This window comes from Psammomys obesus, unplaced genomic scaffold, assembly GCF_907164565.1.
Source record: "Psammomys obesus unplaced genomic scaffold, mPsaObe1.curated_primary_1811, whole genome shotgun sequence".
Taxonomy (NCBI): Eukaryota; Metazoa; Chordata; class Mammalia; order Rodentia; family Muridae; genus Psammomys; species Psammomys obesus.
Window position 1 is genome coordinate 16646076 of NW_026585580.1, and position 19416 is coordinate 16665491.

Genomic DNA, 19416 nt, shown 5'->3' on the forward strand with positions numbered 1-19416 from the left:
GGTTTCCCAGAAAGATGCGCAGCTCTTGTGCGGTTGGTACCTGGGGAGACAGCATGTGATTGATCTGTGCTCTAATGATATACATAAATAGCACCGGAAGATGTTAATATTTTACCCAGGAAGATCGATAACTCCCTGCCGAGAGCACCTTATGGCCATTCCGCCTCACTTACTTAAAGGATTTATTTAAAGCATCAAATGGGCTTGGCCAGCACGGCGCCAGCTGCCGGGCACGGAGCGCTGAAAAAGAAAGGGAGAGGAAAGAGCCGGAAATCAGCCAGAGCCGCGGCGCTGCGGGCTCCTCCCCGACCGGAAGCCGGGGGGCGGGGCCGACCGGTCGACATGGCGGCGGGCTCGGTGTCGTCCGCGGGCGGCGGCGCGTGGCCCGGCTCCGAGACCGGGGACTTCTTGGCCCGCTACCGGCAGGTGTCCAACAAGCTCAAGAAGCGCTTCCTGCGGAAGCCGAACGTGGCGGAGGCCGGGGAGCAGTTCGCGCAGCTGGCCCGCGAGCTGCGCGCCCAGGAGTGCCTGCCCTACGCCGCCTGGTGCCAGCTGGCCGTGGCGCGCTGCCACCAGGCGCTCTTCCACGGGCCCGGGGAGGCGCTGGCCCTCACCGAGGCCGCCCGACTCTTCCTGCGGCAGGAGTGCGACGCGCGCCAGCGCCTGGGCTGCCCCGCCGCCTACGGCGAGCCTCTGCAGGCGGCCGCCAGCGCGCTGGGCGCCGCCGTGCGCCTGCACCTGGAGCTGGGCCAGCCCGCCGCCGCCGCCGCGCTGTGCCTCGAGCTGGCCGCCGCCCTGCGCGCCCTGGGCCAGCCCGCCGCCGCGGCCGGTCACTTTCAGCGCGCCGCGCAGCTGCACCTGCCCCTGATGCCGCTGGCCGCGCTGCAGGCGCTCGGGGACGCCGCCTCCTGCCAGCTGCTGGCGCGCGACTACACCGGCGCCCTGGAGCTCTTCACCCGGATGCAGCGCCTGGCTCGGGAGCACGGCGGCCACCCGGTGCAGCAGCCCCCCGAGCTGATGCCGCCGCAGCCCCCGCAGCCCCTGCTGGGACCCCAGCCGAGAACTGGCTCGGCCCCCACCCTGCCCCTCCCGCTGCTCCCGGACCACGCCCCAGGCCCTGCCGCGACCTCTTCTGGCACACTGGGTGCCTTCGCAGACGTCCTTGTCAGGTGCGAGGTGTCCCGCGTGCTATTGCTTCTGCTCCTGCAACCACCGCCCGCCAAACTGCTGCCGGAGCACGCCCAGACCCTGGAGAAGTACTCCTGGGAGGCTTTCGACGGCCACGGCCAGGATAGCAGCGGCCAGCTCCCTGAGGAGCTGTTTTTGCTATTGCAGTCCCTGGTCATGGCTGCCCACGAAAAGGACACGGAAGGTATCAGGAAGCTGCAGGTGGACATGTGGCCGCTGCTGACTGCTGAGCAGAACCACCTCCTCCACCTCGTTCTGCAGGAAACCGTCTCCCCCTCGGGACAGGGAGTCTAATAAGTCTGAACCGAACAGCCTTTCCTCCTGGTACCAGCTTGCTTTATCTTTGGGGACATATGATGAAAGATGTGGTCTTGCTTCTGTCTTTTTCTCGTTTCTTTTGCCACAGTGGTAGTTTAGCTGTGTGTGTCCAGCTTGTTACTTAAATTAGTGCGCTCCTGGTCCATCCCTGTTCCTCAACCGAGGTAATTTCATCCTTAACCTGAAGGAGACAACACTGTACCATTCTACTTTCTTTATGCATTGGTCAGTTGCTGGCTACTGTGTTGATTCATTTGTCTGGCTGTTTTAGGTATAACTCTAATAAACATGGGAGGATAGATGTTCCTTTCGAAAAAAAAAAAAAAAAGGGCCATGTGTGTGCCTGGAATCACAGGGCTTTGGGAAGGTCTGCCAGGCACAAGCCCTGGCCCCCTAGCCGTGGCTGGCATGCCTCTCCGACAGGCTCCTGCCATTTAGCCTGAGCTGCAGCTGCAAGCGTGTGGGGTCCATCTGCCAAAGGTGGCTGTCAACAGAGCTGCCCCAAAGTAAGGCCAGATCTTAGCATCCAGGCAGACGTGAAGGCACCTAGCCCTGTACAAGCCCTGTTTCCTCCCAGCAGGGCCCTCTTCCTCCAGGGTAACCCAGAGCTACCTCACACCATTCCCAGGATTCTCCAGAAGAAAGCAGGTTCCAGGATGGGAGCTGTTCCCTGCTGGCTAGGTGCCAGCATTCTCAGCATCTACATCCCTTCCTACCTTGTTGCCCAGGAGATGAAAGCAAGCTGTGGGAAGCCATTGTTGCAGCCTGGGCCCATGTGCTGAGCCAGTCATGTCAGCACAAGCCAACACAGCTACTTGTGCTAACTGCCACTCCATCAAACTGAAACGTCAAGGAAGCGGGTCCCCAAATAGATCAGTTTTCCTGAAAAGTTTCTACACAGTAAAGGACGCCATCATTTGGACAAAGTGGCAGGCTACAGAACGGGAAATGATTTCCAACACACAGCCAATAGAGCAGCAGTGCTCTGCCTGTGTGTCTAGGCCCCTGCAGAGGTCACAGATGAGACATCCTGCACATCAGACATTTACGTTACAATCATAGCAGTAGCAAGATTACAGTTAGGAAGCAGCAACAAAATAATTTATGGTTGGGGTTCACGGAATGAGGGACTATATTAAAGGGTTGCAGCATTAGGAAGGTTGAGAACCACTGAAAAGAGGCTTAATATCCAAAACATATAAGGAACTCAAAAAAAAAAAATGGACATCAAGAAAACAAATAGCCCAGTTAAAACATGCAGTATAGCCAGGCGGTGGTGGCACAAGCTTTTAACGACAGCACTCAGGAGGCAGAGGCAGGAGGATGTCTATAAGTCTGAGGCCAGCCTGGTCTACAGAGCAAGTTCCAGGGCAGCCAGGGCTACACAGAGAAACAAACAAACAAATGGGTTACAGATCTAAACAGGATTCTTAAAAGAGGAAAAATCAAATGTCTGAGAAACATTCTTATCAGGGAAATGCAAATCAAAACTACTCTGAGATTTCTTGGTCCACAGCCAGAGTGGTAAAGATCAATAAAACAAAGGACAGCTCGTGCTGTGAGGATGTGGAGTAAGGGGAGCACTCGCCCATTGCTGGTGGAGTGCAAATTTGTACAACCACTATGAAAATTAGTGTGGCGGTTCCTCAAGAAGTTGGGAATAGCTCTCCCTCAGTATCCAGCTATAACACTCCTGGGCATATACCCAAAGGATGCTTCACCCAGTTACAGAGACACCTGCTCACCCGTGTTCATTGCTGCGCTATTCATAACAGCCAGAAATTGAAAACAACCTAGATGTCTGTAAACAGATGAATAGATAAAGGGTGCATTGTATATTTATACAATGGAATATTACTCCTCATGAAATTCACAGATAAATGGATATAACTAGAAGGAAATCATCCCGAGTGAGGTAATTCAGACCCAGAAAGACAAATATGATATATTCATTTATGGTGGATATTAGCTGTTAGGTCATTGACAAGCAGACTATAACCCACATAACCACAGGGGTTAGGTGAAGATGAAGGCGCTAGTGGCCCAGGCATGAACTGCCCTAGAAAGGGGACACAGCATAGACAGCTGTGGATGGAAGGTGGGACACTGAAATGGGAGGATCAAACAGGGAGGGGGGAGGGAGAGGAACGGAGGACTGGGTACAAAAGAAAAGGGTGTGTGTGTCCCTTGTTCTGGAGAGCGGTGGTCTTGGCCCTAGAATTGGCTTGAGGTTGCTGAACACCTTTGGTAGTTGGCTTTCCATCACCATAACAAAAGCCCAATCAGTTCATAAAGAGGAGAAAAGGGGGTTGGAGAGACGGCTCGGCAGGTGCTAAGGGCACTGGCTGGGTTCTATTCCCAGCACCTACATGGCAGCTCGCAAGCACCTGTAGCTCCAGTTCCAGGGGATCCGAGCACTGCCTCCTGTCCGCATTGTGTACACAGCACAAACATACCCACAGGCAAAACACTCACACACATAAAAAAGAGGAGAGAGAATTGCTCTGATTCCCACTTTTCCAGCCTGCAGTCAGTTACAGGTTTGTCCAGGATAGCATAGCACAGTGGGAAGATACCACTGAACATAAAGGGGAGTAAGAAGCCAGGGTCCCACAGGCCCCTTCCTGGCACACCCTAATAACTTAAAGGTCAGCCATCACTCTCTGCTTCCTGGTAATGCCACCTGCTGGGAAGCAGCCCAGGAAACCGCCTTTCTCATTCGTCATGGACTCAGGGGTACACATGAGATCAGCTGGTGGCGAGGAGGGAGGCCTGAGCCTGTTCTTACAGACATCCTGACTTATAGACATCCTCCTGCCTCTGCCTCCTGAGTGCTGTCGTTAAAAGCTTGCGCCACCACCGCCTGGCTATACTGCATGTTTTAACTGGGCTATTTGTTTTCTTGATGTCCATTTTTTTTTTTTTGAGTCCCTTACATGTTTTGGATATTAAGCCTCTTTTCAGTGGTTCTCAACCTTCCCAATGCTGCAACCCTTTAATACATGCTTTCAATACATGGGCAACCTGGGGCCATTGGAGCAATGGGAGATTTTTAATGACTCATTTATGCCTTCACCCTGGAGTACTGCTTCTAAGCTTCCCCAGAAAAACCCTGAGCATACTACCCCTCTCACTTTTAGGGGAAATATCAGTTAACTGGCCCTACATGAGTGTCTCCCTCATGGAAGTTGTCATTCACATAAAAATGGCAGATAACTCCTTATCAGACTTCAGCTCCAGGATAGGCTTGCAAAATCTACCCCTGTGCAAGAGAATAATCAGAACAACATATTCCTAAAAGGCAAACAAGGTTTGTAGTGCTAGGAGAGTTGATAGCATTTGAGATTAAATACCTCGTCTCCGCAGAGGTAACTCAGGGTCCCAGAACCACCTTAGTCCAGGAACAGTGTCCTCGATAGACTTCGCCCCTCTCAACAGCACCACACATGCCAGCCAAAGCCAGCTGGGGCTGTAACTAGAACTGTGGTTTTGGCCTTTGACCACCGAGCCGTTCTGAACTCAGATGGTAACGTGCAAAGTCTTTAAAGTCACAAAAAACAGAAAGACTTTATTTTCGCTGTGTCGTTATTATGTAATCGGGTCCCAGCTAAGGCAAGAGAATGTTTCAGAGAGGTTGGTGGTGGGGTTCCCTCGGGCATCATCGGGAAGAGAGGGCGAAGGGAGGGGGGTTGGGAGCACATGGGTTCTGGTCTGCAGGAGGCACGTGCTTCCTACAGCAGAAAGGCCGCCTGGGGAAACGCCCTTCCACACACTTCTCTTCTCTCACAAGAAGTTCACAGACAGCTCTCCATTCTAGTGCAGTGTTTGAGAAATGGTGGCCCTCGAGCATGGCGCTTCAGGTGCTGGTGTGTGTGTGTGTGTCTGTGTGTGTGTGTGTACGTTTGAAGGGTGCATCTTGTCCCACCTCTCTATTCTTTCCCTCCACCCCCCCTTCCTCTGTCCCTCATCCCTCTAGCCCTCCCTCCTCCTTCTTGACCACCACAAAAGGAGCAACTTTGTTCTACCACTGTTCTGTCTTAACATGACCTAAAACCAGTAGAGCCAGGTGGCTGGGCTGGAAACCTCTGCAACTATAAGCCAAGTTTTCTTCCTTTTTTTTTTTTTCTGGTATTTTATCACAGCAGTGAAAAGACTGACTAACACATATCCTCCCACCCCCCAAGACGGCTCAATATGTACCTGCAAACATTCTGAAGTCTGAAAACTGGGGACACCCAACACACTTGGCTCCAAGCATTTGAAGGCGACGAGACTCGAACTGTTGGACTTTGAAGGCTGGTGAGCTGGCATTTATTATACTTGCACTCTTTCTTTTCTTTTTTCCTTTTTTTTTTTTTCAGTAGTGTCTCTGTGTAGCTCTAGCTGTCCTGGACTCACTCCATAGACCAGGCTAGCCTTGGACTCACAGATCTGCCTGCCTCTGCCTCCAGAGTGCTGGGATTACAGGCCTGTGCCATCACGTCTGGCTTATGATTTCTTTTAAAAGGAATTCTGTGGCTTAAATTTCTTTTAGCTGAAAGCAATGACCTATACCATCAGCTGAAAATGAATCAGCCAAGGAGGGGTAGGGGTTCCATGCTGAGCAAAGTAAGAAAGGGGAGCAGTTGAGAGGGAGTTGACCTTTTATGATGGAGAAAACCCGGGGCCTTTTGAGCTGTGTGGCTAAAGTTATGTCTTCAGTTTTAATTACTGTGCTTAAGAGATCTGTGAAACAGGCATGCCCCTGACCATTAAGCACCACTCACAGGAGGACAGATAATTTCATGGACTGCTGCTGGGGCTGGCGCTCACGTAAGATGGTAAACCCTGTGTTCCCACTTCTGTAGACAAGGTTGGTTGCCTGAACCACATAGGCTGTGCGTGATCCCACGGGGGGAAGTGCAGGGGCAGAGGGCACATCAGAATGCATGCTTGCCCCCAGCCGGACAGGAGGAAACACAGAGCCTTGTGGGGTTGCCTTTTTAAGCTCCTGACTAACAGAATTGAGACCGTCCTCTGGGAATCCTGGGTATGGACCTGGCCAGTGACAGCCACCTTGGCCGGTATTTAATAAAGCTTATTTTAAATTTGGCTCAAAAAATTGTAGTTGCGGTCTTATTCCTGCCCAGTGGGATTCATACTTCCCTTCAGGAATATTCCCCTCTTCTGTTACAGGGAGCCCATCAGCTCTGACCCCTCAGACACAGTTTATAGCTAATTAAAACTCTTTATACCAGCTGACTGGGACTACACTCAGGGACCCAAATGTAGTACTGAGCATTTAGGGTAAAAGATTATTAAGGTCAAAAACTACATCTTGGTATTTTACTTGGCACCTCAGAGGGAGGTTTGCACAGGCAGACCGTTTAACAGAAGCTAAGCTAAGTTAGAAGCTAAGCTAACACGGGGACATCTTGACCTCAGGTTCCTAGTTTAGAGCTGAGTGATTTTCTACAAGATTCTCCATCAAGGGCATCTAGTTAAACCATTTATTTGTTGTCTGTCTGTCTGTCTGTTTGCTTGTGGAGGCAAAACTTAACACTATGTAGTCAGTGTGGCCTCAGACTGTCTACTTTGGTGCCTCAACCTCCTGAGTGCTGAAATTAAGCATGGCATGTTAATTAAGCATGGGCGATTTGCTGTTGTCGTTTTAAGAGAAAAGATGGTCTTTTAGAATCCAGAGTGTTGGAGTCTGAATTAAGGTTATGAGGGTATGACGAACTGTGACATGAGCCATGGGAACACATCTGGGAGACTGGCATTTCTTTAGAAGGGAATTTGGAACGCAAGCAAATGTGGCAAGGAACACAGGAACACCTGTGGCCTTCCTCCATTATAGAGAATAGTTAGATGAAATCCCTAAGGTATTTTTCTAAAGACAACATTATGGTGCTTATTATAGCCTTGGGCATGCTGGGCTGTGAAGCAGGCCTCTCTGACGACTGTAAACAGCTCTGTCATCAGAGGAGGTGTGATGATAACATTGAGGCTGACTTTGCACCAGAGTCCCCTGGTTCCATTCCACTTCTTCCAGCCTTGATCAGGAAAGATTCAGCCAAACTCTCACCAAATATGGGGGGTGGGGGATTAATTAAAAAAAAAATACAGGGGAACAGAAATTATTTCTGACATGAACTCAATGACTGGCTCCTTTACCCCCTCCCACACACACCCAAGGGAGGAACAGCCTTGCTAGGCCACAGAAGAGAACATGGCAGCCAGTCCTGAAGATACCTGATAAGCTAGGGTCAGATGGAAGGGGAGGAGGACCTCCCCTAGCAGTGGACTTGGAAAAGGGCAGAGAGGAGATGAAGGAGGGAGGGAGGGATTGGGAGGGAATGAGGAAGGGGGCTACGGCTGGGATACAAAGTAAATAACCTATGATTAATACATACATATATATATATATATATATATATGTATATATATAAAAGATAGGGTCTCACTGTGTAGCTTTGGCTCTCCTACAGTCATAGCTTGTTATGTAGACCAGGCTGGCCTTGAACTCAAAGCTCTAGCGCCAGAGTGCCAGGCTTAAAGGTGAGTTCCATCATGTCTGGCATAGATTTACATTCTAAAAGTTTACATATTTATTATTGTCGATAAAGACTAGTACCAGAGAAGCCAATGTGACCCAAGCTCCCCAGCAAATATGGAGTTAGACGGTTCACGGAAGGAAGGGGGTTAGGAAGGAAGGGACATCTGAGGGCCACGCCCAGGAGAGCCTTGTCTTTCTGCTTCTGGTTCTCTCCTGGAGACACTGTTGTCACTCATATTTTGTGTGTGTATAAAATGTTTAAGGAAAGGGGTTGGGAGGGACTAAGCTTGATTCAAAAGTGTTTCACGTCCTGGATTTGTGTTCTCAGCCTGGAGGGGAGGATGTGGGAGTTGGCATTTGTGTGTTGGAAGTGTCCACATAGCCAACAGTGGACGCTGATATTTTTGCCCAATTTCAAAATGAAAGGGAAATAGCGGGTCTGTGGTTGGCTGTAAGAGCTAGGTCGGTGACAGGGATCGCTTTTTACTGCCATCTAGTGGCAAGAACATGCATAGGCCTTGGAAACCCTCACCCCACCCTCCACCCCACACCTCCATTCTGATAGAATAATGGAGTGTTTTCTCCAAAAGACTCCTCAAGTGGTACTTTTCTTTTTTTGTTTTTTGATACAGGCTTTCTCTGTGTAGCCCTGGCTATACTGGAATTTGCTGTGTAGACAAGGCTGGCCTGGGAGATTTGCCTCTGCCTTCCAAGTGCTGGGATTAGAGGTGTGCATGGATCTGATGTGATATACCTTGGTAAAAACCTAGTAAACACTGATTTATAATATAATATTTTTGACGTCTAGTTTTATACAAACATATATACTGTTTATAGAGATACTGAATTTTATTAGTTTCATTTGTAGGCAATATTGATTGACATAAACTCTTTTTTAAAAAAATTGTGGCCTCACTAAGTAGCCCTGGCTGGTCTGGAGCTCACTGTAGAGACCAGGCTGTTCTCACAGAACTCCTCCTGCTTCTGTCTCCTGAGTGCTGGGATTAAAGAATCCCTTATAGACCTTAGCCCAGATTGGTCTGTGAGCAGGCCTGAGCAGCATCTCTCACATGATTCTGGGCTCTGCCAAACGAACAGTTCCAGTTAAGCAGGGCAGCTGATGAGAACGCTTCCGGCCTCTCTGCCATCCAGAGGTCAGAGGCAGCCAGAGGGCTGGCACCCCTCACGGTCAGGTATTAACCAGCCATGTACCCCACAGGGCGCTCTCACAGGTCCCCTATCAACCAACGCTGTCATTCCTCAGCCTCGTGGCACAGTACCCTCCTGCTTCCCCACTTCCTCCTAAGGGAGCTTAGAGTCTCTACCTTGTTTTGTCAGGCAACGCAGAGGTAAGGAGAGCTGCTCCAGATCCTCAGCATGCTGACGGCCTTTAATAAGCCGCTTCTCAAACAAGACTCGGAGCCACTTTTCCATCTCCTTGTCTCTCACTCTCTGTCTCTGTTTCCCTCTCTCTCTAACTTTCTTTCCTAATTGGCTAATATCTAGGAGGAGTGGGAAGCAATTTTTCATCATACACAGCAGATATTTCTGCTTCTTCAATAATTTTGTTGTGGTTGCTTTTCTGAGACAGGCTCTCTCTACATAGTCCTGGCTGTCCTGGAGCTATGTTGACCAGTTGGCCTACCTCTGCTTCGTGAGTGCTGGGACTAATGGTGTGTGCGCCACGCCCAGCTTTTAAGAAGTGTCGTCTTGAAGATGTATTTATTCTCATTCTGTGTATATGGGTGTCTGGCCGCATGACAGTCTATGCGTCCCATGCATGTTGTACCCTCAGAGACCAGGAGCGCCAGTCCCTGGAGCTGGAGCGCCCGATGGTTGTGAGCTGCCGTGTGGGTGCTGGAATTGAACCTGGTTCTCTTGAAGAGCAGCCAGTGCCCTTAACTGTTAAGCCATCTCTTTGACAGTTAGTTAGTTAGTTAGTTTTGTTTTGTTTGCTTAGGTTTTTTTAAACCTAAAAATATAAAACATGTTCATTTAGGAGTCAGATGAAGGTGGAAAGAAAGAAAACAGCAGTAGAGGCATGTTAATTCTGAACATGGCTGCTCTGGCAAGCCATGAGTCTGACTGATCCACCAGATCACACCTTTAATCCAGGAGACAATGACAAACAGATCTGAATTCAAGGCTAGCCTGGTATAGAGCAAGTTTCAGGGTAAGAAAGCTTAGGTCCAGGTGTGGTGATACATGTCTTAGTTTGTAGAATGAAGCACCCAGGTTTGAAAGTGATGTCTAATTGAATGGCAGAAAAAGGTACTGAATCAAAGAAAAAGTTGACAATATAGGATACACCCAACTCTCACAAGAAGAGAGACTAAATGGAAGCTACTTTAGGGACAATGAAGAGAGAAAGGACACAGTTTTTACCAGGACAGTAATGGAGAGACAGGTTACAGAGAAAGAACTCAGTTGAAGACCAAATGAGCCAGAGAATGAGAAGGAGCCAGGAGATTAGAGCAGATTGTTGGAGTTAGTTTCAGGCCAAGGACAGCAATTCAGAAGACAAGAGAGAAGCCAGCTTTAATCAGTCAGCTGGGAGAGGAGTTTGAGCCAGAACAGCTGAGTTGAACCAGCCAGCCCTGAGCTTAGTAAGAACAAGAAAGGGTGAGCTTATTCAGCAGGAAGTCTCAGAGGCTGAAAACATTGTAGTCCTAGTTAAGATTGTGTGGAGGCTGGAAGCTTCCAGGACTGGGCCTGGGTTAGCAGACGGAGGTGGTAAGCCTCCTAGACAACTGAAGCAGGCGAATCAAAGCTCTTTACAAACATCTGCTTAAAGCAGTCACTGCTCATAAGCTGAGCATGTGTGAGCATGTGCATATTGCTGATGCGAATATTTCAGTCTAGTTGAGAACAGAGGACTCATTTGCTTAGGTCTAAGGAAGATTGCAATACAGGAAAACCCAAAACTCAGGGGAACCCTAATTAAACACTTCAGCATCACATGATTTTTTTTTTTTTAATGGCCAGGGTCTCATGAAGTTCAGGGCAGACTCAAATCCTTAGGTAGCCTAGGATGCTCTTGAATTGACCTCCAGTTTCTACTTCACTGGTGCCACTGTGCTCAGTTTATGTATTTTGGCCATGGAGCCCGGGGCTTCATGCATGCTAAACTAGCACTCTGACAACTGTGCTACAGAGGTCAGGTGCACTGTGCTCCCATTGCCTCCGACACCAGTGTCAGAGGTCAGGTAGGTACCGTGTGCCCCGTTGCCTTTGCTGTGATGACATCTCTGAGGTGTAAGGATTAGTTGATTGGAGCAGTGATTGTGTAAGTGTCTTTTCAGGACCTTGGCGGCTAGGTGGTTGGGTCTCAGTCTCACATCGATGAACCCGAGCTTCACTTGGGCCTTCCTGGGTGTGCAGTCTGTGCTCTTTCCAGGTCAGGCGGTGAAGAATCCACCCTCAGGGAGCGTCAGTGCTCTCAGCTTCTGACCATGTGCCCTAAGGAAATGCTGTGGAGTTTGACTGTGCTCCTGAACACCACAGATTATCTCATTTCCCCAAGTCTCAAACTACCCTGTTTCCCGTCCCACACACACCACAGAAACTCTATCCCTCTGGAGGCAGAGTTAAGGCTCCCACCTCACATCTCCTAAGGACCGGCATGTTCTGACTGGGTTTTTCTTCAGTAAAATGTGAAGTTTCGGTGATTAGCAGGCTGGGGGTAAGGGGTGGGGGCAAAGCAGGTTTTATTTGGTGACAGATTTGGATTGAAGTAATCTTGAAAGAGTATTGATCTCGTAGTTCCATGGAATAGAGAAGATCTAGAAATAAACAGCTGCCATCGTCAGAGTCCCAGCCAAAGCACCCTAGACACTTCAGCAAATGGTGCTGGGAAAACTGATGTCCGCCATGCAAGAATGAGACTAGGTCCCAACTCTATCCCTGTTTGAAGATAAATTCAAAATCCACCAAAGACCAGGGCGAGCCACTTCCAGATCCAAGCATAGGTGATGTTCTGGCTGGGAAACAGCAGCAACAACTGATAATGGGATATGATGGGATGAAAGGTTCAAAAGAAGCAACAGGACAGGGAGGAGACAGCCTACAGAACCGCGCTTCTGGTTAGCTGGGGATGGTGGAACAAAGTATGGTCCTAGCATGCAAGAGACTAGCCTGGGCTACAGAATAAGACCCCATTTCAAAAAGAAGAAAAAAACGAAGAAGAGGAGGAGGAGGAAGAGGAAAAAAGGAGGAGGAGGAGAAGAAGAAGAAATCTATTTTGAGCCAAATTTGAGTGTACATAATCTAAGAATATGAATTCCAGTTGACCTGAATGACATACAGAGACAAGTAATGCATTTACCAGTACATGACTGGGTTTGTGGCTCAGTGGTAGAGCACTACCTAGCTTGCTCAGTGCCCTGGCTTCAAGCCCCAGAACTTCAAACCAAAGCGAAAGAAAACACTTCGGTGGTCAGCGCATACACAGTTTACGGCAAAGTGAACTCCAGGAGCCAGGTGCTGCCTAGAATTACGTTTAGCTTCAAGACGTTGAGCCTTTTTTCTGAAAGTGAAGCAGAGGTTAGAGCAGACACGGAAGGGGATGAGAAACAGCTCTACGGGGCTGACAGACCCAGATACCCAGAGTCCCAGAACTGTGAAGTTCTCACCAGTCTAGGGAACCTTCAATCCAGATGGGGCTTTTTCAGAGACTGCAGTCACAGTGGAGAAGGTGTGAGTGGGGTGGAGCCCTTAGGGAAAGGGCTCTATTCGTGCACCGTCAGAGCTGCCTTTCTCCCGGCTACCACGAAACTTCTCCAGCGCGGCCAGAAGCACCCCTGTCTGCTTGCTTGCTTTCTTGGACTGAGCTTTCTAACTGCACAAGCACCAGGCCCACACGTGGTGCACAGGCACACACGTAGGCGAAACACGTGGGCATAAAAGAAAAGAGAAAACGTCCTGTGGTTTTGCACGATGGTGGCTGTGTTTAGAGTTTTAAATTGCACGGGCTGGGGGTGCTAATTACCTAATTCCCCTTCTACAGGAATTACAATTGGTGTGGCAGAAGCCAAGCCGACATGGGTAGGTAAGGGGATGGGTGTGAGCAGTCTCCCTGCGGTTTGGGGAAGAGCCCTGTGATTCAGTAGGTCAGCAGCGGTTAGGAAACAATGTTTCGGGAAACTGTGGTTTGACCCAGTTCATCGGTGAATGAGTCAGACCTGACTACCCACGGCCTGCAGATGAGTGTATCCCCGCAGTTTAAGCTGAGTGGCTGTGGGAGAACACGGGAGATTCTGAGAGCCTGTGAGACCCAGAGAGACCTGGGCCACAGCTCCAGAGAGAGAGAACTCCAGCAGAAAGGCGGGGCACACGCCGCCCCGAGCAAGTCTCACCGTCCTGTGATCCTAGAGTGACCCTCTTGGCAGGCATCACCCCCCAGCCACTCTCAGGGCGGCACGGGAGGAGCCTTCCCGAGAAAGGAATCGCTGTCTGAGTTTGGATTGTTTGGAGCCCAGGCGCCGGCTCAGGGCTAGGCAAAGGCACTTAACCTCACAGGGGGCTCTGTTCTGCGGGGGACAGTTGTCGCAGTCCACGGAGGGACGCGGGAGGTGTCAGCTGGAAGGCCGGGGAGCTGGCCCTCGTGGAGACAAGCTGGGTGTGCCGCACACTCTGCCAGGACTGGTGGCAGCCACCCACCACGCTCCATGCACGGCCAAGTTCCTGCCGCTCACAGGGACAGAGAAGCGTCCGGGCCCTCCGCTGCCTGAGCAGTGTCGCCTGGGGCCACCCTGCCCGCAGGGCGCAGAGCCAGAAGAGGTCCAGAGAGCCGTGGGGATGCTAAGGTCGCACTTCTCCACCACAGCGGTGTACAGGAACGCTACTTCCCAGCGGCGGGGCGGGCCCTCCCCTCCCGGGACAGCGTCCCTCGTCCCTCTGACCGCGCACCGCTCTCAGGGCTGGGTGTGAGCGCCGCCACAAGGGGGCGCTGTGGCTCCCGACACAGCTTAGTCTCACGCCGCCTGCAGGACGAAGGCTTGCGGCCTGGCCGCTCACCACGGTTGGTGAGACACCAGACGCTGGTACTTGGTAACACAGCTCATGCCGGCAGCGCTTTGGGAAGCTTTGAGCCCTGAGTGGGGCGGGTTTCGATTGTAGGAACAGTCACTCAGGATTGATGACACTCTAACACCCAGGTTCTGTATAACCAACGTTGTCTAAAAGGCTGATAAGCCAAGGCACATCTTCAGAAGAAAGCCACCCACAGAAAATGGTAGTCTCAGCCCACCAGATACACAAAGCTCAGAGTAGAAACACAATAAATGCACACACACACGAAAAAAAAGACACAACAGTTTCAATTACTTTTTTTGTAAGATAAAAGAAAAAAAAAACAAAACAAAAAAAAAAAAAAACAAAACAAAAACAAGAACCCAGAACGCCTAACTGCCCAATAAAGGCTCGAAAGAATTATTACAAAGAATTCCACGGAGGGTTGGTAAAGGTGCCTGCAGCCAAAGCCCAAGGACCTGAGCTCAATCCCTGGGTCCCACACAGTGGGAGGAGTGACCCCTGCAAGGGGCCTCTGTCCCCAGCACATATGAATCATGCGTATATGTACCCACACACAAGACAAAGAAACATCAAAACCAATGAAACCCTAGAGAACAGAGATAATGAGTTAAAAGAAACTGGAAAGACACTGCAGAAAATGAATTAGAAATTCAACACACAGAAGTAGGGCTTTTGAAAAAGAACCAACCCAAAACCTTGGAAATGGGCACATTCAGTCTAACAAACAGACCGACCCAGTCTTAACAAAGGCTCCAGTGAGCAGAAGAAACAGCATGTGAATTGGAACCTGAAATCACCCATTCAGGTACAAGAGAGGGTTGGGAATCACTTTCTTTCTAATGTTTATTGAACTTAGTTTGATGAGAAGAACAAAATTTAAAAAGATACATGAAAGGAAGAAGCAGTCTGAAGGTTGCATCTGAAGGAGAAGATTAACTTAAGCATTTGGTGGTTTTTCTGCCTCTCCACTTGGTGTGGTGTCTACACCCCTAGTGCCAGCACTAGGAGGCAGGGGTAGGTGGGTCCCTGTGGACTGGAGGCTAGCCTGGTCTACACAGAGTTCCAGGACAGTCAGAAAGAGCCTGAGAAGCTGCCTCAAAAAACAAAACAAACAAAAGCAAAAAAGCTTTCAACTGTTCTGTGTATTTGTGGGAATGGTTTTTCTTGAGAAAAGATGTTTACCAATCAGACTTTTCACCCAACCTGTAACCAGGTTGGCAATGTGCCTTGAGGTCATAACTATGCAGTTCTGCTTGCACGCTGGATGCGGACTCAACTGCCCTCCAGGAACATGGTAAGTCTCTCGTCTCTCTGTGCTTCGGCGACCCGCTGTATTACGTTTCTGCTTTCTCTTTGGAGACTCTCTCATTCCCCTGACTGCATGTGCGTGCATGCCTGTGTGTGTGTGTGTGTGTGTGTGTGTGTCTTTCTTTGTGTGTCTGCCTCTGTGTGTATGAGTCTGTGTGTGTCTTTCTGTGTATGTATCTGTATCTGTGTGTGTCTGTGTCTCTCTGTGTGTGTATGTGTCTGTGTGTGTCTGTCTGTGCGTGTCTGTGTGTGTGAGAGAGTGTGTCTGTCTGTCTACCTCTCTCTGTGATGTGGTAATCAGGTCTAAGCCCATTTTCTGGAAGCATCGATGTCCTGAGCGCAACACCTAACCAGCCCCTCCAAATCTGTTGACATACAGGTGATCTAGAGTGATGCAACTGATTGTGGCTCTGTGTGCTGACCTGAGTTGGCAGCACCAGAAACCACTTCTCCTTACAAGACTCCTGTAAACGATTGACCAAGACAGAAGTTCCTCACTTCCTTTTGTGGCCTTATTTGCTGCATGAATCAAGAACATGGGAGGATGGTCTTCATTCAGGATTCTATTCAACTCTTGGGCTAGACACCTCTCTTTTAGATTTAGGGAGCCAATGCTGAACACCAGTGCTTCCCCCGCTGGTCCATAAGACAGAAAGAGAAGCAACTCTACCAGAGTCAATCTACAAAAGCAGGAGAGGCCAAAACTTTTCTGAAAAAGCAGGATCACTTGCAAACAACACCAATGGTTCTTCTTTAACACGGCATGTAGTATATAGAGGGGGATCTAGTCCAAGCTTTATTTTATATTTACATGTGTGTACATTTGTGGACACGTGGGTGCTATGGTGTGTGTGTGTTAGAGGAAGATTTTGGGGAGGGGAGTTGGTTCTCTCCTTCCATGTAGATCCAACACCCTCCTCTGTCCTCCAAGGTCACAAGCATCCACTTAGTACACAGACATATATGCAGACAAAACCCCCATACACACAAAATTAATCAATTGGTTAAAAAACGGTTACATTAACAAAGACTTAGCAAAGACATGATCAGAACAAGTGAGAGAAACAAGGAAGCAAAGGCTCGCTCCAGCTCATGGCTTCACACAGGCCCGGCCGCGTGGCAAGGAGGGCATGAGGAGCAGGGCAGTCTGCATCATGGTGGCAGGAGGCAGAGGAGCAGGCAAGACACAGCCAAGGGCAAACATTCTCACCAGTGGCCTGCTTCTTCCATCGAGGCTCCACCTCCTAAAGACACCAGACCTTTCTAAACAGGGCAGTCAGCTGGGGACCAATTGTCACCTTGGAGTAACCAGAATACACAAATACCAGGTCTTGGCCGGCCCCTACCGGACACAAGTCCCACATAGTCCGGAAGGAGTGGACCCGCTCATGGGCCCCCTCCACACACATAGATTCCAGAAGGAGCAGAGCCCCCATGGCCCTCTCCACAGCTTCCAGATGGAGAGAGAGCTCCAGTAGCCCTCTCTCCATCCAGAGTAGGGTCCCAGCGACCCTCTCTCCTGGTCCCAAAAGAAGTAGAGCCTTTCCAGGCCCCTGGGGCCCTCTCTCGGCCCCCTCCCCAGGAACTGGAGTGTCCTCCAGATTCCCTGGACCAGACTGGAAACTCTTCGAGCTTCCCCAGATCTCGCGAGCAAACCAAAACCAGAAACTAGAACAGACAGCCGGCAGTCAAAAACAAAAAAACAGAGACAAGGACAAGAAACAACCTCGGAACCTGCTTTTTAAACATGTAAATATTTTTTAAAACCTGTTTTTGCAATATTAAAACAAAGCATCCTCTTTAGGAGTGAAATCATAAAGCATATTTATAATTTTAAAAGTCAAAACCAGACTTCAAAATTTATCAGTGCAAACAATTTAATTTTCAAAACCAATACCAATTGAAAATGAGACTTGTCTTTTCAGTCTAAAAGGAAACAAAATTTATGTTAACCAAGAGGTTTTATAATAATTTTTTAACCCATATCATATAGCAAAGATGACAGAGTTATATCATATGGTTGCTTTTTAAACATATGTGTTTACAGACCTTATAAACATATATGCATATATATATATTCTAAACAATAGTTTGAATATAATTTTAAAATATACTTAATTACTTTTGATCTATAACCTAGATATATATTAACCATTTAAGATGACATATATTTAAACAGACAAATAAAACTCTCTTTACTGGATTCAGTTGTAATTTTGACATGATAGTTGAGAGTGGCCCAATATCAGCACAAAGTTTAATATAACCAGTTAAGTTTGCTTCAGCAAAAAGACTCGATAGGGTCTGATAGCTGTTTTACAGGCTGAGTGAACATTCTCAAAAGCCAACTGTTGCACAAAAGGAAGTCCACTCTGAGTGAATACTCCTTTTGTGTTACATTAAAATTATTATTATTTATTATTATTATTATATATTTTAAAATATTTAACTTTTTAATTTTTTAAATTGAACTGTTCTCTTTTTAATTGGATTTTCTCTCAGAGAACAGTAATATCTTCCTGCAGTGATTCCATGCCACCTGCATCCATGGGGGAGGTCGGGAAGGCGCAGGAGGCCAGTCTGAATTATGAGACTTGGCAGCTTTTTTCTCTGACTCCGTTTCATCTTCACTATCTAGCTCCTAAATCATTTTTTGCTCTCAAATTACACAAATCTGTTTGAGCTCCTTTATGAACATTTGAAATAACCTTAGAAGTACTTTTTTCTGCCTGTTTGGCTGCTTTAAATTTTCCAAGCAACTCTTTAGTTTTACAAAGTAAAGGGATTAGGGAGTTTTATTCTAATTCTCTGTGTCTTAAAAACCTATTTAAGGGATCTGATAGATCCCATCTTACTAGTTCCCTGCCCCTGATGGCCACCCAACTTTACCTTAGTCAGTTGCTTTGCGGGCTCTCCTGTGGTCCGTATAACTTGCCTCAGCTGGTCCTCCATCTGTCACCGGCCAGCAGTGACACCTGAATCAGCATGTAGACTTGGTGTCCTTCTCTGTGTCACCCTGTGTCTCTCTCTCCCCAGCCCTCTCTCAGGTGGTATTCAGGTGTCACTGCTGGCCGGTGACAACCAATCTTTTAACACATAGCTCTTTAGGAGGAGGGGGCTGGGGCTGGGGGCAATATTTTATAACCAAACATAATATCCAGTTTGTGGCACTCAGTGGCAAGTGTACTAAGAAGCCATCTTTCCTTGGAGAAAGAAATGTTTTTCAATAGAGTTGGGTGACTTCCATATTGGTGTAGGACATCCAGTAGGATCAAAGGGGGAAAAATCCCACATGAACAGGCAAGAGAGATGACTTACACAGTAACGCCAGCACGCAACTGTTCATAACTCTAGTTCTAGGGGATTTGGCGCCCTCTTCTGGTCTCCCTTGGCACTGCATGCATGAGGTACCCAGGCATGCACACAGGCAAAACACCTATACATATAAAAAATAAAATGCCAACAACAAAATACCAGGAGAAACCAGAAATAAGGAGTTAGGGTTTGTGGCTCAGTTGGCAGTCACTGCAATGAGCTGCAGTAGAGAACTGTGTCAAAGGTCAAGAGAGTCAAGAGAGATGAGCTCATCAGCCTACAGCCACTTTGCCCTCAGATCCATTGGTGCTAAGACATGTAGCTGTGAAAACCAGCAACCAGACAAGGTTACCACTGCTCTGAGCCCCTTCAGAGCCTCAGGTTTAGGTTGGTGAATCAGTGGGTTCAGCTGGGCTGAGCACTACAGGAGTGTGGGGGAGGGGTTACCCACAGGAGCATAGATGGTGTAAGGACAGCTGTACCACACATGCTCCATGAACCCACTCACCAATCCACAACAGAACATTAGCAGCCCCATCTTGTGAAAGCCTCATGTGGGTAATCGCAGCTGCTCTGCTGGCAACAACCACTCAGTGCCCAGAGCACAGCTTTCTGTGCCAGGAGGCTGCAGGAAAACTTAAAGGAGACACAACTGAAAAAGAGACAGAAAGAAAGAAAGAAAGAAAGAAAGAAAGAAAGAAAGAAAGAAAGAAAGA

The 19416-nt window shown here is 48.7% G+C and overlaps 1 protein-coding gene across 1 annotated transcript; it reads left to right on the forward strand.

The window, feature by feature from the left end:
* Window positions 1-215: 215 nt before the first annotated feature.
* On the forward strand, window positions 216-1807 carry LOC129676837 (40-kDa huntingtin-associated protein). Its single transcript, XM_055607376.1, has one exon. It carries the CDS (start codon window positions 343-345, stop codon window positions 1480-1482), a length of 1140 nt encoding a protein of 379 aa, XP_055463351.1. The 5' UTR covers window positions 216-342; the 3' UTR covers window positions 1483-1807.
* The last annotated feature ends 17609 nt before the right edge of the window (window positions 1808-19416 follow it).

Coding starts and splice junctions, on each gene's coding strand:
- LOC129676837 (XM_055607376.1), top strand. CDS start 343: ATGGCGGCGGGCTCGGTGTCGTCCGCGGGCGGCGGCGCGTGGCCCGGC.